At 36.5% G+C, this 27,500-nt stretch overlaps 1 protein-coding gene across 2 annotated transcripts in view; it reads right to left on the bottom strand.

Moving 5' to 3' along the window:
- Positions 1-27,500, bottom strand: part of adgra1b (adhesion G protein-coupled receptor A1b) — a 129,256-nt gene that overhangs the window by 57,354 nt on the left and 44,402 nt on the right. For both annotated transcript variants that reach the window (XM_088421881.1, XM_088421882.1), the window contains 4 exons: positions 26,158-26,377; positions 25,666-25,815; positions 23,637-23,798; positions 21,553-21,783 (listed from right to left, as the gene is read on the bottom strand). In XM_088421881.1, coding sequence (XP_088278007.1) covers positions 21,553-21,783; positions 23,637-23,798; positions 25,666-25,815; positions 26,158-26,377 — 763 coding nt within the window. The remainder of the gene's footprint in view (positions 1-21,552; positions 21,784-23,636; positions 23,799-25,665; positions 25,816-26,157; positions 26,378-27,500) is intronic.

Below are 27,500 nucleotides of genomic sequence, written 5' to 3'. Positions count from 1 at the left end.
TTCCTCCTGATGGTCGACACCAAAGGCAGTACTTGAGACTAGTCTCAGATACAGCAGGACGGTAAATGGTTACATCTGAATAAGCTTAATTTTGTTCAAAAAAATAAATGACAAACAATTTTTAATTATCTTAAATAACTTGAAATAGTAAAAAGAAAGCTTCCTTGAACGAGTCCTGTAATTTTATGAACCACATAATTTAGAAATACATGTGAGATAGCGTTGTTTTATTGCTTTGAATATGATTAATTCTGTGCAAAAGTCTCAGTCTCATTCTTTGTGATCAAATACTTTTTACCACAAAGGATAGGATGGACAATTTATTGGCGAGCTCTTGTGAGTCGAATGCACGTCCTTATAATCGATCTGTTGAAGTATTACCATTGTCAGCTCACTCCAGTGGTTTAGCTTCCACCATCCCCCATTTATGTTATGATCAATGAAGGTCTCTTCTCCATAGTCAACCCAAAGCCTCCAGCAGCTATAATGGGACCAAAGCCAGATGACATAGTGTTTGTGTATGAGTGTGTGGGGAAAAAGAGCCATGTATTTCGCAATCAAAGCCAACAGTCCAATAAGAACGATCACTGTGACTGACAGTCAGTTCTCTAATAATGTTGACGGCAGTGCTTGTAAGAATCACAGTTGAGATGTGAGGACCTTCTAAATGCCTACTGCACAAGTGGGTTTTAAAGAAAATACAAATAGATCACATAACCATTTCTTATTACACTGCTGATCTCAAGTCAGTTTGAAGGCAATCGTGACTGACTGGTTCAGGTTGTTGTCAGCTACTACATATATTGTACATCCAATATTTAAATCATTTGAGCTGTCTGATCTGTGTCCGTTGTGGCATAGAAATGCTGAAGGTACACTATGGCACCTCTGGTCTTACTCCCTGTGACTTAATAATGTCATGAAAGAAGAGTATATGGCAACTGTTCAGCCTTCCCCGTTTGAACCAAAACAATGAAAACACTGAAAATATTGAGAGGAGTTCACTACTACACCATTAACATCTGTAGTCAGTTTACAAGAAGGCACAATCCAAACAATCACACAGTATAGTGCTACAAGTTCACCTAATGCCACTATTGAATTGAACTCAATACATGTCTTTCAATTACTGTGGCATAATATTGAGATGTCAATCACTAGGAACCGCCACTGGAAAGTACGTTTTCCTATACAGTGCTGACAATGCACCAGTAGCAGTTAAGGGTATGTTTGAGACTGAAACATGCACTTGTCTTTAGATCCTCAATGTAAATAATTACGATAGACATTGGGCTAGACTCTAAGAGGTTCTGACAGAGAGGCCGCTATCATAAACAGCTCGGTCTTTCTATATCAAATCTTGAAATACAAGCTAGAAACTCTCTCGCCTGCACACAAGGCACACACTAACATCCAAAACTTGATTTGAATTATGTTGACAAAAGTTTTCCTTCTTTACTTTCCGTATCTTAAAGAAATATGACTGCTCCCATCTGAGAGGCACTTCCCGTGTAATATGAATAGTGCTAATTAGACCTACGAATACATATAAAAGCATATCTTGGTTGGATAGAACACATTTATTTACACCTTTTTGGAATGTATAGTGGGTTGTCAAAAATAGTCTAAATATTACATATTGTCACTTTAAGGTCAACAGACACTAACTACCATTTAGTTCACATCTACATAATAGACATTAAACATGTAATAGTGTCTTTAAACTCACTTACAATGAGGTCAGTAACTTCCTGTTAGTTTTCTTCTTCTGCTGCTGCTTCTTCTTGACGAGCAGGCTAGGCATGTTTGTGCTTGACTGCTAATTTTAATGCATAAAACTGCCACTATAAATTGTTTGCAGTGACAGGTTACATTCTTATATAAAAGAGCACTCATGTGTTTTGGGAAGTTCATTACTTTCTTTTCTTTTTGGAAGCTCCATGTGCTAATATTGTTTTTGATGAAAGCCTGCTAGCTACCAAATTGAGACGATCCTTGCATACGGGTGTTTTCTGTTAAGGTACGACAACAGTGGAATCCCGAGCGCTTTTAGATGGATATTATCAGTTAAATTATTTTTTAAGTGAACTTACCCAACTTTTCCCTGCCCTAAACTCAGCTATCATCACAATAACTTATAAATCTTGTGAAGCAAACAGAATCATGGCAACTGATCTTACTCGTGTTCCATTATGGTGTCACAATGCTTATTTGAAACGTTCAAAGACCACTTGTACTGAAGAAAGCATTGCCCAATTCACTTGAATCAACCCGTGTGATAAGTGTAAAGCGAATAAATGTCAATATGCTCATTACTGTTGTTAATAGTCTTAAGGACACTGTCAACAAGTTGTTCCATGTCCCTTTGAACCAGCACTTTTATAACCAGTCATCTATTTCACTTCGGATTCAAGGCGATATTGCAGCAATGGTAGTTTTGCAGAAGATACACACAATTTCTTTTTTCCTCCACTTCAAATTCATTTATAGTATATGCAACTTTGTTGAAAGAGAATTACATTCTTTTTTTCTACACTTATAGCGGTCATTCAAGAAATTGCTATCTGCAGCACAGTGACATACACCTGTTTTGTGCTCAGGTATTAATTAGATAAGTTGTCATCCAAATAAATAATATATTAAGGTTGTTATGTATGCCCTGCAACTGACTGGAAACAAATTCAGTAACAGGTTCTCGCTAATTGTACATGTAATGAGGAAAATTGTTACAGAAGATGCATTCATACAGTAAGTGGATACTCTTAAGTAGTTGTTGTACCCACTCAATTTATCACACATGATTTTTGTTTTTTCTATTGCTGGTACTGTTGCATTTTACGTGGTACCCGTAAACTCAAACATTGTGACAGTTATTCTTATGCAGAACCTATATTGGACCTAATTAAACAGTGCAAATAAAGATAATGAAATGTCATGTGAATATTATTGTCCCTGAGTCAGAAGATTAAAAAAAAAACACAGTGTAAAACGAATGTAATGAAAAATCAGAATTTGTAGAGTCATTCGTATAGTCAGTCAAATCCATTATTATTCATTCTGAGCATGAGGATACTATAGCTCACTGAATGTTCCAAATGTTTTTCCTTTGAGCTAGCTTTGACTGTTAACTAGTCCTTATTGTCATGTTGTTCATTGTTTTTTATTTATTTTTTGCTAACCATGTTTCTCATTTGCACATTCTAATCATTCAATTTTTGAATAGTAATGCAATAATTAAATTGAATGACAATTCAATTAAAGGATTAAACCTTACATTATTAGAAGGCGGATATGAATGGAAAATATTTAATTAGACGTGTCATTCTTTGATCTGGAAGACCATGACTTTGACCCTCACAAGGGACATGCATTAACACTTAGGTAGCTGCAGCTCAGTTTGTAAAGCTAGGAGAATGGAGAGAGAACCATAGATGTACTGTGGATGAGAATATGTTTATTGTCATAATTTTGCTTACATGTTTGAAACAAATAAATAAGCAAACTACTGTACCAGAACCAAATTGTGTGCCTCGGTCATATTAGCAGTTAAAAACAAATACCTAAAACAATGCGACACAAGAGGCCCTATGAGCTTTACATTTAAGATTGTGTGAATAATAGTTTATTTGCTATTGTACAGTGGAAATCACTGTAGAATTCTTGAAAGGGCAGTTTTGTTTCGTCCCTTGGCAGTGGTAAGCTGAATAACACAAGTGCCCCCTCCCTGTCTCCCACACACCATTGACCTTTGCAAGGGCCCCTTAAGAAACTCAAGCCTATGCGTCTATTTCTACAAGACTTAATGTAACATGCTCTCCCCGCTAGCTCGTTGCTTAAGCCTACAATGTATCACATCTGCCATTTCCTGCACAGCTAAAGATCATTTTAAAGATGCTAATTTAAGATGCCATAAATGTCCTAGAGGACCAGATGTTCCTGAGGGGGTTAGAAAGCATGACCTAACATAAGGTCTGCATTTTGAGAGAGTGGTATACATTTAGGTGTAGGCCTATTTATTTTAGTCCTTCAATAGAATATTAAAAATTCAATTTTTGTCGTGCATATATATATATTGTTAAAGCTTGCCTCCTCTTGGTGGACTTATTAAAAGACAAGCTATTAAGTGAGTAAAGGGCTTTTACCATAAAACTAGCATGGAGGTAAGTTTCTTAAATAATTACAAAAAGAGACAGACAAAAATGTACCAGTACATTGAAAGGTGTTTGGAGTTTCAACAGTTTAAGAGCTGAACGTGAGAAAAAGTAGTGTAGAGAAAGGCTCCTGGACTTTATGGATTTGACGCTTGAGTTTGCCTTTCTTTAAGTTGACTGTGTGTTTACTGCTGTGGTGCAACAACAGAATTTGGGGTTTTCTTCTACTTCATTATTCATGTGCTCAAAAGAGAGGGTTAGTGCCATGTTTTTAACTGGATTGTTTTTTTTAGCGTTCCCCAATACATGCACCCCATCTAGCCTTACTTTTCGACATCATAAATTCTTAATCAACTCCTTTTGCTCGTCTACAACACAATTATTGTTGCCTTTTTTCGCCTCTATGCCACATACAAAAAATTAGTTCAGGAAAAGGACAATGCTTTTTCACACACAAAACGATCCTGTTACATTAGATGAGCATTCAAAATGGTGCTTTAACGGTATAATTTAAATGCATAGTACTGATGGGACACAGTGACGCAATCAAAACATTTCCTCATTTTTTACGTAATTTATATTCACATTGTGTTGCACATGCACACGGTTAATCTCACATTAATCAAATGGATTTTGTTTCCTCATCAAAGGCACACAGATACAGCAAACAAGTGCAAGAGAGATTGACTCCTTAGACGAGAATACAATCATTCATCTCAATGAAATTCATTGGAGATTCAGTCTAGTGCGTACAAATTGGAATTTAATTCATGGATAAACATTCATTATTAACTAGAGGTAAGTGAAGTCTCAACACCCAGCAAGTTAAAACATCAATTGGAACCTATTTTTGTGGATTATTTGACAAGTTATGTCGAGAGTTTGTCTTGATCAGAATAGACTGTTGAGAAAAGGCAAACAAGAACACTTAATTCAATCCATACAATCAGGGTAATGCTAACATTAGACCATCTGATTTATTAATGTTGAGGAGGACAAAGACATCCCATACAAGTAGGATTTCAAATCTGATATAATGAGACATAAGTGATCAAATATAGTGATGACGTAACCACTTAGACAAACATAAGAAGGTGCGATGAAGAACAGGCAAGATTGAAACCATGGACGTCCAATCATTAGTGGATCTCAGAAGACAAGCGGGCATTGCACAACTGGCCTTACTATCATGAAATCTAATCTATTACCTTGTGCCAGACAGGACGACTACAACTGATGTTTAGTCTGTCAGGACCTGTTTTATTCCAAGCACAGCTGGACTATAATGTTTTATGACAGTCAATGTCCTGAGGAATGAGGAAATGTCAGATATGGATTTCACATAGTCATGCAAGGTTTTTCTTGCCAGATAAATACAGAACAAAAATGAGAAAAGCCACATGTACAAAGTGTTGGATATGATAACCATAATATTCATTCATTCAAAAAAAAACTGTTACATTAGTTTAGCTTGAACATTTCCAAAAAGTCCATCACTCGAGTACCGCCCATGCAAACCAAACACACGCCACATTCTATAGCAGTTAACAGTGTACTCAGCCAAAGTCATAAAAGGGGTGTGGCAGCTGCATGTAGAGAGATGATGAAAGAATTAGCAATATAGTCACCAATGTAGCTCATATTTCATAAAAAAATTCATTCAGCTCTTTGCCAACGGTTTTATCTGATCATATACATACCTATAGTTAACCGTGGAAAGTTTAAGATACCATAGTAGAAAGTCTTTCAAAAAATCTTTCCTTTGGGTGGGCTCCGACCTTTTTTGACTGCATCTTTAGTGTAAATTCCATCATTGCTCCCGATATCCTCTATCTAATATTTCTTGTTGTGCTTTTGTAAATTTAATAGGCACCACAACCTTAAAACACTGCAACATTCAGTGACGACTGGAGCATGTTTTCCTGTTGGTGGTGCTTGCTGATCTGGGCTTTCCAGACATTGACCAGATTATCGGATGGTGGGACCGCCAGGAGCAAAGAGCTCTAATGATTGTCTGCTGCCACTGAAGAAGCAAGGAACATGCAGCCTGAACATAACCAAATCATAATTGAAACACTTTTTCATTTGTTATTCATATGCTCTAAATCATAATCATTCAATTAAAATGTTCTGAGGAAGCATCTCTTTAAAAAACATCTTCCAAAACCCTCTATTTAAAAGAAACTATTTGAAGATTAAATCCTTTGTAGCTTGTTCTTGTATAGGATGACACAAAGGTAAATTGTCTTGTGCCACATTACTGTCTTGTGGAACAAGCAAAATGTGATGACTTTTTTTGACATGCACTTGAAATGGCAGGGTGATTTGACTGTGACTGTTTTTGTTGAGAAGAAATGTTGCTTTCTGCTCAATACCATTATATCTAATATTCTCTTGTAATCCATATGGCTTGCCAGAGAGACTCAGCTAAGTATGCAACATACTGTAACTATGTGGAATGTTTGAAGTATTATATCCACTGTAACCCTCAAATTAACCTACTTAAAAAGGCAAGGAAAAAAAACTATTCAATCACAAGTTATTTGATTCTTAGGTCATTAATTAGGATTTTTATTATTATTAAGACGTCATAGCCCTAACTCATTCTTGAACCCACTGACACAACTAAATCCTAAGACAACACCATTCAGATCTTGTGAAACTACACAAAAGCTAAAAAAATAAAATAAATAAATAACAATAATAATAAAAAACTCCAAGAGCAAATCCACGTTACTTGACTGGCTTGGAAATTCCATTTTGTCAAAAAAAAAAAAAAAAAAGCACAATTGTGATCTAAAACAAAGACTTTGCCAAACGCAGAAACTCTAACAATCAGTATGTTTTTCATTGTGTAAGATTTAGTTAATTTCATAAATATACTCATACAAAAAATATACAGAATATGTAAACATACAGAATGTACAGAAGAAGCCCGGTTATGTAAACTGGCATTTCATTAGACCAGTGCTTCTCACTTACATTTTGCAAAGCCCCCCGAGGTGAGAGAAAATGAAAAACAAAAAAACAAGCCAATCCTTTTTTTAATCACAATTACACTTCACATGGAAAAAACAAATCATTTTCCCTGGTATCATCCACCCCCCCAATAAAAAATAAATAAATACGTTAGCTGGCAGCAAAGTCAACGCAAAGCTAGTCCACTAACAAGATGAGCCGAGCCGCTGGCAATACCAACAGATGATCCCTCGTTTTAGGATTCAAGTTGGGTGCCACGCGTAGAAAGTGTCAAGCGCTCCAGTATGGATTAGCCAGGCTGGGAGTTGGTTTTGCTCCTACTGTGTCACACTGGATTACACAGCTGGGGGAAATGTTACACACACTCGAATGCATGTGAAAGGGGGTTGAATAGAAACAGCAGGTAGAGAGCATACAAAATCATTAAAAATGTCATGATTTATTTTCATATACGACAGCACAGTCAGTGAGGTGTCCCTAAAGTGGATACATTTGTCACGTCTTAAAGATTTATCATTGTAAGGGCTTGTGGTGGGTGGTGTATTAGGTGTCTCAAAAGCAGTGATGCTGGTAATGTGCTACAAATTAATTCAATTCTCTTAACTCAATTAGGACTGCCATTCTCAATAACAAGTAGACTAACATGTTATTATACCATGCATTGTAAGCCCATATACAGGGTATCTGGCTGGCAAATGTTTGCAAATATTTGGAAACGTTTTTTCATCAACGTTTGTAATATGTTGCAAAAAGCGGCAAAGACTGCAAGATTTGTATAAGCTCTTTGCAAAATATTGTATTTAGTCATCAAGAAATGTTGTGTTAAAAGGCCTCTTGTATATTCACTATTATTCCATATACAATTGAATAAGAGTACAATACAGAGAAGTTTATGAAGTTAAAAAGTACTGTAGTAGTGTAAATTGTAGCTACGTAGATCCAATCTGGCTCTATTGTACAGCAAATACTGAGAAATATTGCATGATTCAGATATTTCATTGTAGCGACAACCATACAACATTCCCTGACACAACCCAGTTTGAAATATAGGCTCCAAGTAATTTATTGGATAACATCTAAAAATTGGGCTATAAAAATGCAGCATTTGAGTTATCTGTGTGACGCAGCAGAGTTGATGTACAGTCTGAATCTAAAAGTGATAATATTGTATGAGGCTATTCAATAAAGAATGCAGAAATTGTTATCGTTCAGGAAGCAGGAGCTCACATTTCTGGCTGCATAAGATATAACATTAGTATTGAGAATGCAATAATTGTATATTAAATATCCTTACAGGGACATACATTGGATTAAATCGATCTTGCATATATATAGCAGCACTATAGTGAAGATGAATTAACTGTAAATTAGAAGAAAAGCTACTTAAAATTTTATAAAGCTGTTAGGTATGTTGATAGAGGTTTCACTTATTTCATATTCATAACAATTGTCGATGAAAATAGTTACAAGAAGTGCTCAAATGAAGGGGAATTGCATCATGTACATTAGTCAGGCATATCTGCACATTGTTTGGGACAGAGGCACATAAAATTACAGCGTTTTGAATACCAACGTAACATAATGATTTCATGATATCTGTCAATGTCAATCAGTAGTTGAATTTTTGCATTACTTGTATTGGAAATAATTAGTACCATATATCATACAACTGATTGACGTGAGACACACATATACATAATACTGTAGCTCATATGTTCAATAAAATACAGACACATTGGGTTTTGCACAATGTAGTATATTAGCAAATTCATTGATGGATGAAACAGGTAATTTCCACATCAGAACAAATGTTAATTATTACATATAAAGCAAAAGAAACGAGAGGTTGGAGCTCTTTCAGTGTTGAGAGAAAATGATGTGTTCCTGTAATTACGGCTTTGAAATGATGGCACTGGCAAATATTCTGCCAAAGGAAATTCTAAAGCAGTGAAAAAATATTTCCTAGTTTCTTAAGCATTTTAATTGAGGGCGGACTAGAAATTCCACAGTATGTGCAACATACACAGCGAGCAGATTATTGTATAAGGAGTCATCCTCCTATCTTTTTAGCTGTAATCTGGGGTGACTTAAAAAAGGTGTTGGGGATTGAGGTGGATGGTTAAGTGGAGGAAAACGGGTAAGAGGACTACTCAGGTAAAGAGTTTCTGTTAAAAATGATACCTATGCTGCTGTGAAAAAAAATTGTTTAAATTTTAACACATACTTCTTTAAAGCTTGTACAGGGTGACCCCAAAAAAGGGGGCTTTTTGACAATACTGTCCTAAAAAAACAAAGGTGATGGAAGAAAAATATTTTATCTATTGTAAGTAAAATCTTAAAACGTTTAAGAATAAATGACTAACCTTTCATGTTTTTGAAAATGACGTCCTGTACATGGCATCCTCTTGTATGAATGCATTCATGAAATCTGCAGTAGAAAATTCAACTCTCTCTTCTCTTTAAGAACTTTTCAAACTATTTGAAACATTTTGAAAAAACAAAACAAAAAAACGTTTAAATTACGAATTGAACACTGCGAGGTCAAAGTACATACACATATGGTCAAAGTTCTGTTGCGTATGAGTAGTTCTTGGTCATCCTGTTCTGGTTTTTCTTTAGGGCAGATCCAGTCTTTTCAGAGTTATTAATCCAGCATTTTTATGCATTTTTTTATTTAATTATTATTGCGTTTTTTGCATGTTTTGATGGAACAGCCTCATTACATCCTAAATTGTAAAAATGTTGGATTTCCCTCTGAACAGCTGTCAAATTATCACTATTTTTATCAAATGTTTTTATGGCTTAGGCACGCAATTGTCCATTCTTGCCTACTAAAATTGCTCAGTATTTATTTGTTCAAGGTCACTGCCTCACAGTATTGCCCCTTGCTCATGTCTAGCAATACATAATTCAAAAATTCCTGTTTTTTGGGTCACCCTGTATAAGCTGCTGATTGAGTGAAGAAGTGAATTATAAGTGGCGGTGAAACGAGTGTGTCCTTGAGTAATTTGAATGCCTCTGTTAAAAAAATATATGCCCCGGAAACCCGCTTATTAGTGCTCAACATCAGATAAAATGTCCAGTCAATCACAGCAACAAACATTAATGCTCTGTATGACAGTAAAACACAGCAGAAACATGGTAAAAAGGCCAATTCAAAAGAAAGCTTAGTTTACCACAGAATGAATGGGCATGAATGCCGTGGTAAACTTTTATTTTGAAGTTGATCCTGACAGGGTGTCAAGGTATAACAGCTTGATTATTCTTTCTATTGCAACTGTTACTACCAACTACTGATACAGCCAACACTATTGTGCTTTGATATCATGTCCATTTGCGAATTCCAGATGCTAACAAGCGACTAAAACTAGACTGATGATGACTGACATTCGACATTGTTGTCAATCTTTACCGGTGGCTCGGGCTCCATTGTAGCTGTGTCTATCTGAAATTAGCTGCTAACAGGCAACGCTCAATAGGTTGGAGTGATGATGTAAAAGATTTTGCACACTTTGATGCTGAGATCCTAAAACAGCTGCCGTTCCTACTGATGACATTACGACAGACCGTGCTCACTCAAATGTTCTGTTTATGCAAGCAAATGTGGCTCATAGACCAAAATGTGGAGCAAAAGCAGTGTGCTGCTAAACACATATACTTTAAAAGTTGAGCCTTAAAAATTAAACAGAAATGTACTATTTAGTGCCAATAGAATTTCCTGTAGACGATCTACTGTATGTAATCTATGTTACATGCTTTTGTATCTGAGGTGATGCATTTTTTTAAACGCTATATTTAGTTTCCTTAATGTATAGTAGCTGTGATTATATCAAGCGGCGTTAACCATAGGATGAGTATATGAAAACAGCTTGTAGCATGCATACACAAGGGGGAGCAGATGAATTTCAAGGACTCCCTGCTGTTGGATCTCCTTATTTTGTAGGAGGCCCTGGCAGGATGACATGAAGGAGAATGGAGGGAAGAAAGAGGAAGAAAGTAGGCTAGAAATGAGAGTCAATCTGGCTATGATTTGTAGGCCCTGATTCAAAGGTTGAAGTTGATGCCGGACAACGATGATTAGAAAGCCCAGGAGGAAGAAGCGCCACCCAATTGGCATTGTTTCCTGCTTTCAGTCTTACGGCCAGAGAATAATGTCAGGGGAAAAACAATAAATAAATAAAAAAAACATTTCCACCATTTCTTATAATTTGTCAATGTTATTATATTTTGTCTGTAAATAGTGTATATGTATGAATAAATAAGGAATGTGCTTTTCAGATTTAATAATTTTTGATCTGATGCAATCAAAATGCGGGAACTATTAACTGGATTCATATGTTGCAGTGTGGTTCTTGAGCAGTGATGCCAGAGCAGCTCGATGATGAATGTGATCCGATAGAAGAGCAAAGGATAAATCAGCAGTATGGCATTTGCCATTAAAGGTGATAAATTGTCATTCAAGGTTACAAAATTAATTATTTTACATGAATACAAGTGTGTTAACAGTTGTCCTTATGAATTATTGGAAGATCAAAATAATATGAGAAAACGTATTGTTGTGGTTTTACATTAATATTAATGTTAAAGTAGAACAAAATCAGGTACTCCTTCAAGACATTGACCAATGAGGGCAGGAGTTGTAATCCATTCCTGCCCAGGGGTTGTAATCCACTCCTGTCCTCATTGGACAATGGTTGAGCTGGGAGCTAATCACGTGTCTTGTAGGAGTGTTGTGAGCTGATTGATGGATTGTCTAACTTCAGTCGATCGAGTATGGCTGAAGGTGAGGACAAAATAAATCTGTGCGATCCTAGGATCCTTTTTTTTTTTTTAAATAAATTGGACTTTCAAAGGTAAACTCTGCTTGTTATCATGTTTGGTTAGCTAGTGTACAGGTTCCACTCAAGTTCGACATCTGAGGGCTCTTACTCCGAGGTCAATTCTGGCCCTCCGTTTGGCAGCGTGTTTTATTGTCTCGCTAGATCACAATATCGCCTCATCCATCATGGCCCATATATAATCACAATCTATCAAGAAATGGTGATGGCCAAACAAATAAAAAAAACATTGGGCGAATGGCTCATTTATTCATTGTGGTACACACAAAGGAGAAAGAGACACATGCAGCAGGCTACAGCGAACAAAGCGGGGCCCGTGCCTGAAAATCCAAAGCAGATTATCTTGGATGATTTGACAAAATACTTTGCGACTGTATCACAGCAAATTGAGTGATGAAAATTGAGGACATACAGTAGCAAAAGAATGTTGGACGTTAATAAAAGAGCCCGACGTAATAAGGGCTCCAAGGCAATTGTAGGAAACAATGAGATTGGGAAAACTGCTTTAACGCTGGATAACATGTCCAGCACATTGTCTACAGAGGAAATAGAAGGGCAAAACTTTCCTGAGTTTCCACAAAAGGGACATTTATCTATGTCACTCACTTGTGGTAACAGACAGCCATCCCCTGGGCCTGCTGGCCTTGAGTCATTGATGGAACTATTTGTCTTTCTCATTCCCCGGCACACTGTATCATCTTGTTGACAACTTGGGGCCTGACTTACTTAATGTATGTATGTGCAAAACTGGGCTCAAACCTGATTGCTCAAGCAAACAGCTGCCTTAAAAGGGCACACTTAGAAATGTGTTTACCAACTGTGTTAAATTTCTGTACATGTAATCTGGAGCATTCTGGGAGGGGTATATGCAAATAGACTCATTTCACATGTGCAATTTGATTAATCAAACCTGAGATGAAGTGTGATTTTTGTGTCTTGAAGGCAGCTGCAAATGTGCGGAAACATGACTGAGTTTCAGGCAAAATGAAAACTGGTGAATTGATCTTTCTTACTTGTGAAAACATTTTTTTTGTTTTGCTAGAAAAAAATGGACATATTATCTATTCTGCATTGCATTTTTGGAGCTTCTTAGTGATCTGAAGGCTGCGTTAAGAGACTTGTTTATACGTTTCTTTGGCTACCTAATGAAGAAAACGTTCTTTCAAAGAAGGCCTACTCTACCACTTTTACACTTCTTGCCAATAGCATGTGCATTCTTTTACAGTGATCATGCAATTTAGCACCAGCTTTTGTGAAATTAGTAAATCAGGCTGCTACTCACAACATTTTGCTCTATCTTCGAGTTATAGCTGTCACACCCTTCATTCCTCTTCTGTTATTTTTCTCGATTTACAAGAAGTGCACATTGTTTAGATATTACAGGTATTACCATTTGTTGCATTTTCATATTGCTCTATTGAAATGTCCTTTGCATTGACTTCCATGTATTATTTGGTGTATTTATTTTGAAGTAGGACATAACGTCTCCTCCTTGGCAGTGTGCATCCGTCGCAATTACACGGAAGCAGACAGGAAGCGGATTTGTTCTAATATTTATTTTTTTTAATAAAATAGAAAGTTGGCCATTATTTATCGATTCTGAGCTATAGCAATCGAGAATCTTGAATGGGTTGGGAATCATTTTTTGTCACACATCTACAAAGTAGCATCATCTTTGTCAGTTTACTATTTTTAATTGTTCTTTTTTGTCTTATCATCCAATTCGTGTATGACGATATATTTAGTATTCAAGACCTCTCACAGCTGCATGGCAGGAATATTTTGCAGTGCTGGGGACAGACTATTACACAGCAATAGAGCAGCATTTAAGTTAGTCTTTGTCCAGAACATGACTGATATGACTTATTATGTTAATGGGACCAACAGTATTAAAGCCCACCCCTGCATGATGGCTGATTATTAAGTTATATCATGTATTTAACACCACAAATGAATATCAAGCAATTTCCAAGCACGAATACAGGAAAGTCCCATAACACTTGCAAGCCCTTCCCTTTTCATTAAAATGAGCTAATACACTTTAAACAGCTGTACAATCCTAACACCCAGTGCCATTTTAATCGGACATTTGACTGCAGTTTAACATCCATGTAATTAACTCCATGTATCGTGCCTGTCAAAAACAGGGAAAACATGAAGTCGTACCACACAAACTCGGTGGTCAACGTGTGAATGCACAAGTCACTAATCCTACTTTTCTTCTGAGATAACAGTGCACATTGGGTCCTAATATATTCCAATTAGGGGCAAATTATCACAACATTAAACATTCATATTCATAAAGCGCCATGTTTACTGAACCGGGATAAACTGGGTCATATTTGGTTGTTTCAGATGCTTGAGTTTCCCTTTACTGTGAAGCAGCTGCTGGCTCAATTCTGGTGCAACAGTGTCCCCAGATAGAGACTTAACCTGGAGGCCAGCTGATGCATACACACATCCAAACCCTCTCACCATAATGCATAAACACCACTAGTTCCACCAGGCCTCAAGTGGAAAAATAAGTACATAAACACACCCACATGCTGCAATTAAAAGGCGGTGAAGCTCTGTGGAGCAGAGAAAGGCTGTCTAAGGAGAAAAGAGGTGGGGATGCACTACTCATTCAGCCTACAGCCTTCCACTAATTACCTGTCAATGGTGAGGAAGGTCTTAAGTAGTAAATATTGTTCCAAACTGTTACCTTCCGTGAACCGTACAATCAGCAAAGGAGTTCCGAAAGAGTGCCAACTGACTTGCAAAATAGTCTGAATCGTCATGCAGTTGTGTGATTTAGGGATAATTAGTACTGAATTTGTTATGAACAAAAGTGAATGTAGTTGTAGTGTATGAAGGTTAAGTAGGAGGCAAACTCTCATCGCAGAAATTATTTTCTGTTTTTCAATGGCAATTTCTGTACAGATTTTCTGTACAGATTCCCCTGACATATTTAATTATGTGTCCAGTGTTACATGTTATCATTTTGATGCAAAAAAAAATTATATTATATATATATATATATATATATATATATATATATATATATATATATATATATATATATATATATATATATTCAAGTTTGGATACTCAGTTGTTGGATATTCAGTTTGTATCAGGTTTACTTATCCACATCACCTCAATGTTTTTGATTGACCAAACTTTGAGCCATTAAACATGTTCAGTTTCGTGAAATCTCATTAAACACCTATGAAAAAGAAAGTATTAAAAATGATTTACATCGGTGTAAATCAATCCAAATATTGATTCCAATTTTGGTATTGATATTGGTCAATATCAGCATAATGAGTTGCCGTTTCTACACTGCTGCACTTATAACTTTGCTGACTGTATTTTTGTGTTTAATTACTCAATACCAAAGACATTTTAAAAAAGGATTACACACACAGAAGAATCATTCATTAAACTGAAAATGGGGTGAGAATCAAGTCTGAATTATTATACCCCTGTTATACATGAGAAGAAAAAAGCAGCATTTATTCATATAAGCCAGACAAGAAACATAATGAGAGAGAGAAATGTAGATGGGACCACTGGGCCAGTGTTAGTTGTACGATTTATGAACACGCACGTATTCTTGCACTTTATTTATTTACTTATTTCGGACCAACCCCTTGAGCTGCGTTATCTTATTTAAGAAATGGACGGTAAAATAGGGAGGTGCTTTCTAATTCGTGAATGTATTGCAGTGCAGAACTCACAGCATGTTGTTCAATTGGCAAACTGAAAAGTTAAATGAATGTGATTAGTTTATGAATAGGGTATATATATATATATATATATATATATATATATATATATATATATATATATATATATATATATATATATATATATATATATATATATAGATAGATAGATAGATAGATAGATAGATAGATAGATAGATAGATAGATAGATAGATAGATAGATAGATAGATAGATAGATAGATATAGATATAAATATATATGCTAGTAGGCTTGCAATTTGTATTTTGTATCATGATGGTTAAACCACTATAGCAGCACTATGTATACACATTACTTAAAACCACCATTGAGGCCAAAATGTACAGTGCAAAAGACATACTTGTTATTGAATGATAAAAATCTCAGTTCATTTACTATACAGTTGTATAGTAAATGTACTGGTACTCTAATTAGTACAACAAACACTTGCAGAGTTTGACATGTTTATAAAGCCAGACACAATAGAGCAAGCTGAGCTGCATCTCCGAGGACACTTTGAGTGGGATGAAATTCAGTGACATCCATTGATAAAGGTTATCCATACTCTACACTCACGTGTCCAAACAGCAACTTCTTTTCTTGTGTTTCATTGGCAGAATCAAAAACAAAACAAAAAAACATTCTTTTCAAATGATGTTATGCAGGAGAATATGTTTAAAAATATGTCTCCTTTATTTCTTTAACCATTGAACCTTGATCTGAACACAACCCACCCTTCATATACTCTGACAACAAAGTCCCGCAATGCAGTGATTCCACATTAAGAACTTCCTTTGCCTTGTCTGATTATGGGAAGTGTAAACTTGCTCCTGAATAAGACTGACAGACTGACTGTTCAAGTGAACAGTGACAGAATCTTCAGAAATATGATCAAGATGAAACTTCCTGGATTACAAAATTTCCATTCATAAGGATTGGTAGTCAAACCCTGCAAAATGTGAAAGGTGTACTTGTCTTGTAGAGTGATAGAAAAAGTACCATAACCCTTGCACGTGTTACCATAAAATATCATCAAAAGTTTGTCAAATCTGAATTCCTTCCAGTTGTCCAAAGAGTTTAGACACCACATTGTAATTGTTTATATCCTTCCAACAGCCCTTGTAGAGGCAGCATATAACATCCATTCCCCTGTTGCTTAATTTTAATCCCTGAGGCATTGTTTACCTTTCACCAGTATTGAGACTGTAGAAGCGGAGGAAAGAGGACCATTTACTTCGAGCACTTTTTGCAAATGTCTACATCGGGAGTAGCAGAGAATCTCACCTTGCTCAACCATGACTATAAACCTTATAGTGAGGAAAATCCTCCCAAAGATCCACTCATTCAGAAGCGGATTCCAGAAGCAGATCAGTCTCTGAAATGCTTCTTTGGGGCGACATACCGGGATGTACTGCCGAGATCTCACTGTGGAAACGTGGATGAAATGGAGAACTGCGCAACTGACCACATCAAATTTTGTATGGATGTTTTTCCTGTAAGAACTGTACATTGTTTTGCCATCAACAAGCTCTGGATCATGAATGAGATTAAAGATATTTTAACTGACACGTGGGTCTTAAACGATATTCAATGGAAATCAAGCATGTGCAGAAAGAAGGAAGAATTCATTTCAAAGAGGCTATGCAACCATACAAAAGGAGGACAAAGCAGCGGTTGCAGAAAAATAGCACGAACGGGATATGTAATGAAACCATTATTGGCTGCAGTTCTACGAGAGGTTCTTCCACTAAGTGAGTTTGGAGGTGAAATGTTTCAGAACAAAATTTTACAACCCGTCCACTGAAAACGTATTCATATCTCAAAATATTTCTCATCTCTCCAGCACCAGAATTCATGTACAATTCTGCAATTGATTCTGTTCTGTGGCCGACAATGTAATAGTGGATCAGTAGACACAATGATGAGTACAAGTAACTAATTCTGACCTTTGTCACATGGTCCAACTGAAATGATCCGTACCAGAGCATCAAGGTTTGAGGGTTCATAGAGTATTCAATGCATATCTGCTGAATACCGGACAGCCCAAAAGGTGAGTGTGACTCACAGAGAGAGGATCTCTTAAGATGGAGAGAGCATCCACCTTTTTGATCACACCCCAAAAAAACTGACCTTTTAAGACACCATTTTCTGTAACATAATAACATTTCCAGAATGCAGTAGCTAGATAAAACATAACATTTCAAAAAACGAGAACAGTTTTGACAAAAGAAATCAATGAATGAAATCATAACAGCCTTTCAAGCCTACTATGTAAATGAGCCAACACATGTCTACATTAAATTATCCGGGGTGTCGCAATTTTTAAATTTCCAAACCAAACATGAGTGAAAAAACAAGTATTAGTGCAAAAGAATGTATTTTGACCAATGGTTGACATTTATTCTTGCCATCTTGCAACAAATGCATTAATCCTGTGAGTCATCTTTAGTTAAGTTATTCATATAGCAACATTCATTGTATACCAGTGATATAAGGGGAGTAATTATGCACCACAGCTCTTTAATGTTAAGGCAAAACCACTCATATGCTCCATTTGCTTTTTTTGCTGCAGGGACTCTAAAGACACATGCCTTTGTTCCACCTCAGGAATAACTTGGTATGCAATTTAGTCAAAATGCAATTACCTGGCTATCAGTGCATGCAACGGAATCCAAAGAAGGTGGATGAAGTGAAATGGCCGTAACTTTGCCAAAGGCATTGTGAACCGAGGGGAAGACGTGTTTATTCAAGTGAAAATTTCTCATGCCGTGCAATAAATTTATCTTAAGCAATGGAGAAATGGCTAATGAGCTTCAAGGAAGGCTCCTTGCAGATGACTGGCTGGCTGGGAATGAACCTGAATTTTCCTTTTGCAAAAATAGCTTATACGGTGATTTAATTTAATATCAGCTTCCTTTTTCCATTATGTCAATGCCACTAAAATAAACATGAGATATTTTTGTAATATTGTCTTCAATATCTGAAATGATGAGCCTGAACGTGCATTGATTGGTTTTATTCTACTTACCTAGAGAAATAACTCAGTGATATGTACTTCTAATGTGTGATAACAGGAAAATTCTAAATAGCAAATACCGTATTTTCCGCACTATAAGGCGCACCTACAAGCCTTAACTTTTTAAAAAAGCTGATGGTGCGCCTTATAATCAGGTGTGCCTTATACATGGATCAATATTGAGATTGGATGAACTGATGAAGTAAGCTTTACCCATTTCTTTTGTGTGTTTACAGTTGAACAATGTTGGTCATATTGACTGAGTTATTATGCTATTGAGAGTTTAGAGTTATGATTTGAGTTATTATTGTTATTACTTTGAGTATTACTATATTGTGATTGAAAAAGTTTTAAAATATGTCATTAATTGAGGGTGCGTCTTATAATCCGGTGCGCCTTATATATGGAAACGGTTTTAAAATCTGTCTTTAATTGAGGGTGTGCCTAATAATCCGATGCGCCTTATAGTGCGGAAAATACGGCATACAGGAAGTGAGTACTAGTAATTTGCAGCACCCCCCCCATGTCTTGCTTAATTAGTTACAATTGGTTACACTGACTAATTATTTTCTCTCCCCCAAAAGATAATTGAAAGTACTGACGTCCTACTTTTTGAATTTCATTTTTCAAGGGGTTTTCAAACAAAAGTGTTAAAACATTTATAAGCAAAATAGAGAAGCAAAACATAGGTAAGACAAAACAATATATATATATATATATATTTTTTAAAGCATTTACACTTTATATTTAGAATATCTACTCATTATTTACTGTATTAATACAGGATACGAACAAGACATGCTTTTGAAGGGTATTTTTAGGGTGGCATATTATAAAGGAGGTCAAATTAATCACTGAAAATTATCACACAGTACGCAATTATACCATAAAGGTAACAGTCTTATAGCAACTCTCGTGCCGAGCACCAGTAAAGAAAATGGATGGCTGGATTTTGGCATAAGGCTCAGCGTTCATGGCTGACAGTTTTTTTAAGCTTTGTCTTTTATTTTGGTTGTAACGTTTTGTGGGCAGCTTGGTGGTGGAGTGGTTAGCATGTCCACCTCACGGTTCAGAGTCCTGAGTTCGATTTCATCTTGGTTACGCCTCCCTGTGTTTAGTTTGCATGTTCTCCTCGAGCCCACATGGGTTCTCTTTGGACAATCCGGCTTCCTTCCACACTCTAAAAACATGCACTAAATTTCTTTATTTATTTTACAGTAAAATATATACACAGTTGGTTCACAGGTTTCCTCAATACTCAGAATATACTACCTACGTTGATACAGTACGTGTGTGCAAATATGTTTGTGTGAACAGCACCTACCCATCCCTTGATTGTGCCTCAGTCTGCTATCATCACTTAAAAGGCGTTACTATGATTAAAAAAGTAATTGATTAAATTTTGTGTTACTGACAAAAACTAATGTCATTAATTATAACATCATTAACTCCATCAATGTATTTCCCAAGAGACAACAGCTTTGCAGATTCAAGAGCATTTAAGTTGCACCTCCATGTCTCCTTATATCAAGCCCCAAATGTGCAGCCTCCTACTTTGAAGTCCATCTGGAAACATTAAAGAGTGGACTTTGGGAATCATTATTTAGTGTTGCATTATCCTGTCCAAGTGTGACTTATAAGCCAGCACGAACATGCGCACACTCTTGCACGAACAGCCCTGAGGTAAAATGTAGAAAAGTACTTAAGCTGCTGCCAAAGCACAGAGACATGACAGTCTCACCAGAGAAGATTATAGAAGTGGAATAAGCCCAGTAGGACAAAGATGTCCACCGACTCTTGTCTTGGCAGACCAGCATACAAACACTCTCTCACACATATTAATATTAACAATCAAATATAGTACTTGTTAAAGAAAAACTATTCAAAATGTTTGAGTGGCAATACAAGTACCACAAGAGATGGATGTTTTATAGTCAGAATTTGCTGGTCAAGATCTTGCCTGCTGAGGAGATATTTGTCACATGGAATAGCAAAGGATGGTGTCATGAGGATTGAGAAGTTTTAAAGTGACAGGTACACAAGGCATTCACAAAGAAAATTTGCTCACACCCGAATAACAGCTCCATGAACATCCTTATCACCTGTACCCCGACCTTATCACAAGCTGACCTGTCAAGCCAAAACTGGAGAGAAATCGTTTCAAGACAAATTTCATAACCACTCAGCATTAATGGTTTTAGCAAAGTCATAAATTGTACATTTTGATAGCTTGATAATAATGAAATTCTTATTCTGTTCACTTCCTCGAGCAGACTACATTCCATAATGGAGCAAATAATAAGGAAGGCAATAAAACAGGAAAAAAGAGAGCAATAAGGGCAATGATAATGAACCACTAATAAAAGAATAGATTTACGTTCTGAGCATATGACTGACAATGCAATTCTTGAATCTTGAATTTTTTATTTACTAAAAAATAATAATAAATAATTAAAAATTATGCCCTCTTATAACCTTTTGATTCAAGATTCCGGGTACTTAATCCGCAAATATAAAAAAAATATAAAATGTATATATAAAAAAAAAAAGGTTTCTGTAAAATCAACAATGATAGATCATCATTAAAGAAGGTTATCCATTGTCACCATACCAATACCAACAGAATCCCTCTAATATTATTTGTATATTCTGTTACATTTTAAATTTAGATGTTAAAATTTGAATAAAGGTCATATTAGTTATATGTTTATAATACAGTGAGCTAGAAAGAGAAGATCCCACCCACAATGTAGAATTAGTTGCCTGAGGTAGAATTGTGCAATCAAAAGACAGAAGATTATGGGAAGAGCAGATTTCCAGACAGTTTGAGAACATTACCATGCTGAGATGACTGGCGGGCGAGCCTCGATTTATTGTGTCACATTTAAAGTTGAGGAATGATTCGCCCATGGTGTCATGTTCCCTTCTTATATCCTTGTCCTTGGAGGGAGGCCTTCCCAGCGGGGGTGATGTGGTAGACATTGGCGGCTGTTGGAGTGCCGTGCAAGACAAACCAAGAAAGTTGGAAGGTCTTATCAGAAAAGCCTCCAGAGCTATGTTCGCAGAGACCTGAGAAAAAAATTGAAACGTGAAGAGGTAAGTAAAAAGAAGAAAAAGACTAATTTAGTGGTGTAGTAGGAGAATAATGGGAGAGCATGTACTAGAGCCACGGTTCTTAAATGGGGGTATGACAAGACGCTCCAGGGGGTAAAATGAGATTTTAACAGGGTTTCTGCAGGTATCAGCATATCTAATTGAACGTGTTTTAATGTCTTGAGAGGAACAGTACAGTTTTCTTTTCAAATTAAGAGCAAATTAAATTATTCAAACATGAAGCAATAAATTGTAAATCATGTTAAATCAATGATCTCAAACAAGTGGGGGTTTAATCCAGCCCTCTAGATGATTTTGTGAAGCATTAAAAAAAAAAAAAAAAAAGGAGGCCAAACCCGCTAGTCTGCTGTCTATAATAGTCAGTCACAACCCACTCTAGTGCTTGATAACAACTGACTTTCCTTCTTCCTACGCAGGCTTCCTCACGCCTGACAACGACAGTTACAATACACAAAAATAATTACTTCTACAAGCAATGCCCAGATCAGCACTGCAACTACAAGTGGAAAGGAGACTTGCCACGCTTGTGCAAAAATCGCTTCAGTGACCGAAAGTGGAACATTCACATTAGCATTAGCATCTAACGCGCAATTGCTTAGTGCAGGTTAAATCCTTCGATCACCCCGAGAGATTGACAATGGGCAGGGTTCGCCGTCTGGACCATTACCAGACATTCAGATGACAATCAAAAAAAGGAGTCGATAAAGACTCCTGCCCTCATTGGTCAATGTCATGCCCAAAGCCAATCACATGTCTTGTAGGAGTCTCGCCGGTCTTATTGAAGCTGTTGACTGTAGAGGACACTACTTCCAGCAGTCTTCCAGTAAAGCTCAAACACAAGTGCAAACATGCGTCGGAAGGAGTACAATGATGACAATAAAACACATTGGGAAGATGTTACAAATGCTGTGAAATTGGAAATCCACGGGTAAAACGCTGCTTCCCTGTTTTCATGTTTAATCGATGTTGTGCCAGGAGCTAGTCACGTGTCTTGTAAGAATGCCCGTGGAATGCACTTTTACAGTCAACTCATCTGTTTGGCATGCAGAAACTGTCACAGCCTTCTCTCCGCAGTACAGCTTTTCAGATTTTAGATGGATAGATTTTATAGCTTTTTTTTCAATGAAAAATAAATGCAAAGTACTGAGGATGCAAAAAATGAAGCGCACTATATACACTATATACTTTACAAAAAAAAAATGCATTCTAACTTTTTTTTTCTGGTTGTATTAAAACAAGCTGATAAAAAAAAAAAAAAAAAATCAAAGAAACTATCTTTGCACAACATTGTGTTAGTCAGATTCTGACAAATCTGAGTCAGTATCACAATTTTACTGACAAATGGTTCTTCAATCCCCCAGTATTGAAAATTGTGTCGTGTCATGTCTCGCCCGCTTGCTAACAAGTATGCTGTGTGGATGTTGTCTCAACAAAAGGTTTCTCAAGCACTTATAAGCTAGCTTTGGAAAACAAACTTGGGTGCAGTTGGATACAGGTTACCGTTCACATCCCTTTTGAGATTTATTTAATTCCTATTAAGGAGGTGTCAATCAATCAATCAAATTTTATTTATATAGCCCTAAATCACCGAAGTCTCAAAGGGCTTCAAGGAATGGTGTCAAGGAATGTATATGCAATACCTCAAGAACAGACACTAAACACCTGGGCATTATACGAGTTACTGGTCTAAAACCTGACTAATTGTAGAAGCATTAGAAGTAATGTCCAAACCAAATTATTTTTCAACATTGTGCGTTGCAGGAAATACAATGATGTAACAATGACCTCTCATCAGTGGTTGATAATACCTTAGAAATGGCTTGAATATCTCCAGTCAGTGCCAGGTCAGCAATGCGCTCCACACACTGAACAATCCGAGTGCATGCTCTTGCTTCACTCTGGGCCATCCACAGAATGTGCTCCTCTACCAGCATCATGTTGCTCGCGATCTCTGAAATATAGTCACCAAGCTGGAGAGACATTAGAAGACATGCATTCAGATGTATGAATGTCCAAAATTATATAAAACATATAAAAGCTAGAACACAAAGAGGCTGATAGACCACACACATCAATTAGGTTAACATTAGACGCATTTATAATTTGGAATCGCAATTGTGAAAGAGGCAATAGTGGCTTCATTCATTATAGAGAGATTTAATTTAGATTAGTAACTCCAAAGGGATGTAATTGCTTCCATGGGATGACAGCTTGCTATTTACTTAGTGTACTTTTCATTGTTACTTCATTTGACTATTTCTCATTAGATGAATATGTGTGGCCACTACCGCCTTGTCTTAGGCGATATATAATTCAAATGTCGCCTAATAATAACTTCCCCCTTGTGATCCGTTAGAAGTAATTGGACATGAGACAGTTAATCTCAGAACTACCTGACATTCATTGCAATTTGGGACCTCTGATTGCCTCTGGGCAAAGACAAAAGATAAGTTCCTTTAAAACAAAACAAAGCTTGTCTTCCTCCTTATACCAATTGTCATTAAGCTCTGATGGGACTATTGTGGAGCGCAAATGGAGGAGGCGACAAATTTATATTTGTGTGGTCAATTAAGGAAGAGACACTCAGTTGGAATGACTCTTTAGCAAGTAACAGCTGTCTCGCGCTGAATATAATCTATTATTTCAATCGTGCGTCTGAAAAACGACATTGTTATTTCTGTATGAGCTAGCAAAGCTGATTGTTGCTAACAAAAAGACAAATCCCTGCTTCCAGACAGTTTAGAACAAACACCCATTCCCCCAAAGGATAGGATGTAACAGTGCAAGTGTTTCATTTGTAACTGCAAACACAAGAATTGGATTGGACTTACACAGCGTCCTTAAAATAAAACAATTTTAAAAACTTTTTAATTTTTTTTGTGAAATTCGGGTTAATGAACATATGACAACTTTTTTTATGTCAGTATTGTAGTTTAAAAAAATACTTTAATACAGTATTTCCTTCCATAACCTTTTGAGGCAATCACTGTGTTTGAGGAATAACTAACTCAATTTGACTTTGACATCTGAGATTTTCTTTTTTTTTGGTTTGTTTTTAATTTTGGCCTTCAAACAGCTCCAGTTTTCAGGAGTTGAAGATACATGAACGACCTGTGGAGGAGTGCAAACTTACTAACATTGGGCAGTTTTGCTTACGTAAATCTGACTCTGGATCATCTTGATATTTTATTGTACTCTGCACAGAACCAATATTGATTGACGGTCATGTGCGTATGAAACAAATCGTACCTAAGAATACCCACAATTTTTGGAGTTCTTAGACTGCGAACCCCTATCACTGGGGTTTCCCTCGTTCTTCTGGGGGAATTCAAATGCTCAGTAGTCAAAAAGAGTGATACTTGAAAGGGCGTATTTGGAAAGAATACAATGTCAAGGACTGTGTGTTCATCTTGTGCAGATTTTAAAGGAAATGAGATGACACGCTTCGATTGGCGGCAAATCAAGTTGGCAGTGTTGACGCCCACGATGACACAAATCATAATTTCTAACTTTGCCAATAATAATGATAATAATCATAATATTTATGATCATAAATGTACAAATAAAGTTGTCATTTTACTACATTTGGCAGGATGTCTTGAAACTGCAGAATACAAATCAAATCTCAAGACAATCACGGCATACGCTGTCCAGCAAAAGAAGGGGAATCCAACAGAATAATAAGATAAAGCACAAAACGACTAAAAACTCAAGAATGCCTCAAAATAAAACATTGGAATATTTTAAACTGGCATTTTTATAGCAAGGCACCAACAATATTGTTCACGTGCCCTATATTGTCATCATGACAATTACAGTTTTTCTGTTCACACTTACTTCCTTGCGCTTCTTGACCAGCCTGGTCAGTCTCTCAACTAGGTGAGTAACAAAGATAACATCCATGACGTCGGTAAAGTGAGCCGCCCTGCTGGTGAAGGCCACTAATTGTTGGCCCAAAGGCTTGGCATTCGTGGTATTGACCGTTATCTGTGGTAAGATGAAGAAGATTTTGAAGTCAGTTTTGAAAACATGTCAAGGCTCTAGTGACACATAGCAAAATTGTACTATATATCCATGAATGTTTTTCTCTGTGGAGATGAGAAAGGCATTATTTGCTGTATCTGTGCCAAAGCCGGTGTTTGAGTTCCAATCGCTGCCGTAAACAATGTAGTGCAAATTCAGCCTTGGTGATTTGAGCAAATTTCATGTAATCATGACTTCTTACATAAATAAATGAATATAGAGAATGCACAGTTTGATGTGATGTTACCAAGAAGGGCATATGAATGTTTGCTACATGTTAGTGTTCGAATAATTTTTAATGGCTACCTGGGTGAGTTCCTGTAGCACACGTGTGAGTTCACTTGCATAAGGACACTGAGTGTAATCTTCATGGTCCCACCGTCCAGCGCGGTCACACCGCCGCCATGCCTTCTTCTCTCTATGGCTAGAGGTCCGTGGAGCGCTGCCCGAAGGGTGTGGGGCAGAACCAAACGTGGCGGGAGCACAAGGTAAGAAAGCCAAGATGCCTGCTAGAGTCTTTGGCCACCTGCAATGAAAATATCATTAAATAGTCCAACCATTTTCTATACTGTACATAGTCTTCTTTATTGAGATAGAAATTATTCCAAACTTGTGATATCCACATTTTTTGGTGGAGTCCTACCTTTCCATCATTGCCGTGTAGAAAATGGGAAAATGGTGGCACAAGCATTGTTCCTGCAGAGCTTTGAGATATTCAGTCATTTTTGTTGACTTGTTTTAATGTCAACAAACCCGATTTGGTCTTTTTTTTTTTTTTTTTTTTCTCCAAGGTCTATCTCTTATCTATCCAGATTTGGAACTGGATAGCTCCGTTGGCAGGGATTTTGGAACTGGAGCATAACTTGAACCCATCCCACCAAAAACAGCATATACCGCGTTAATCCCTGCGCTATAGTGTGTTTATATAAAATACAATGTGTTTGTATACAATACGTTTTGGAAATTTGTAAAATTATTTTGTGGGTTACGGTTTATATCAAATTCATTGTTAATGAGGTTAGATTGTTTATGGATCAGCAATTGAACAGTTACTGTACATTACAGCTAACTATCATGGGTATTGTGGTTACCAAGCCCAACCAAAATGTTCTTCAAACGAATGTTGTTACATTGAAAGGAGGGAATACATCTAACATGATGCCAAATTACGAGACAATAGTTGGACAAATTCAAGGTATTGAATTTGTTAATATATTAGCATAATGCTGTCTTCAAATGAACTTTGTGAGTCTGCTTTAAGTTAGTGATTGAGAGAGTAATAAAGAGAGTGACAGGGAAAGAGAGCGCATGCATTTGGGTGTGTGGGTGTGTGTGTGTGTGTGCGTGTGTACAGAAAATAAACATTCAAGTGCCAACACCAAATGACATAGCCCACATGGCAGTTTATCTCAAATCAAAAAAAAATATTGTGCGGTCAAAAAAAAAAAAAAAAATGTGCGGTACTTTTTTTTCTTTTTTTTTTTTTTTTTTACAAAGTACACGTATTTTAGTTTAAATTTGATGTTTTCGATCCGAAATAATTCACATATTTACTATTGAGCTGCGGGTTTTGCTTAAGGATTGTTTCCATTTTATTTACATTTACTTTTATCTAGCATTGATAATGTTAGTTATTGTAACAAAAAGCT

This window comes from Hippichthys cyanospilos, chromosome 8, assembly GCF_059441005.1.
Source record: "Hippichthys cyanospilos isolate Australia breed blue-spotted pipefish chromosome 8, RoL_Hcya_1.0, whole genome shotgun sequence".
Taxonomy (NCBI): domain Eukaryota; kingdom Metazoa; phylum Chordata; class Actinopteri; order Syngnathiformes; family Syngnathidae; genus Hippichthys; species Hippichthys cyanospilos.
Note: the sequence above shows the minus strand (reverse complement) of the source record. Positions and strands in the feature narration are given on the sequence as shown.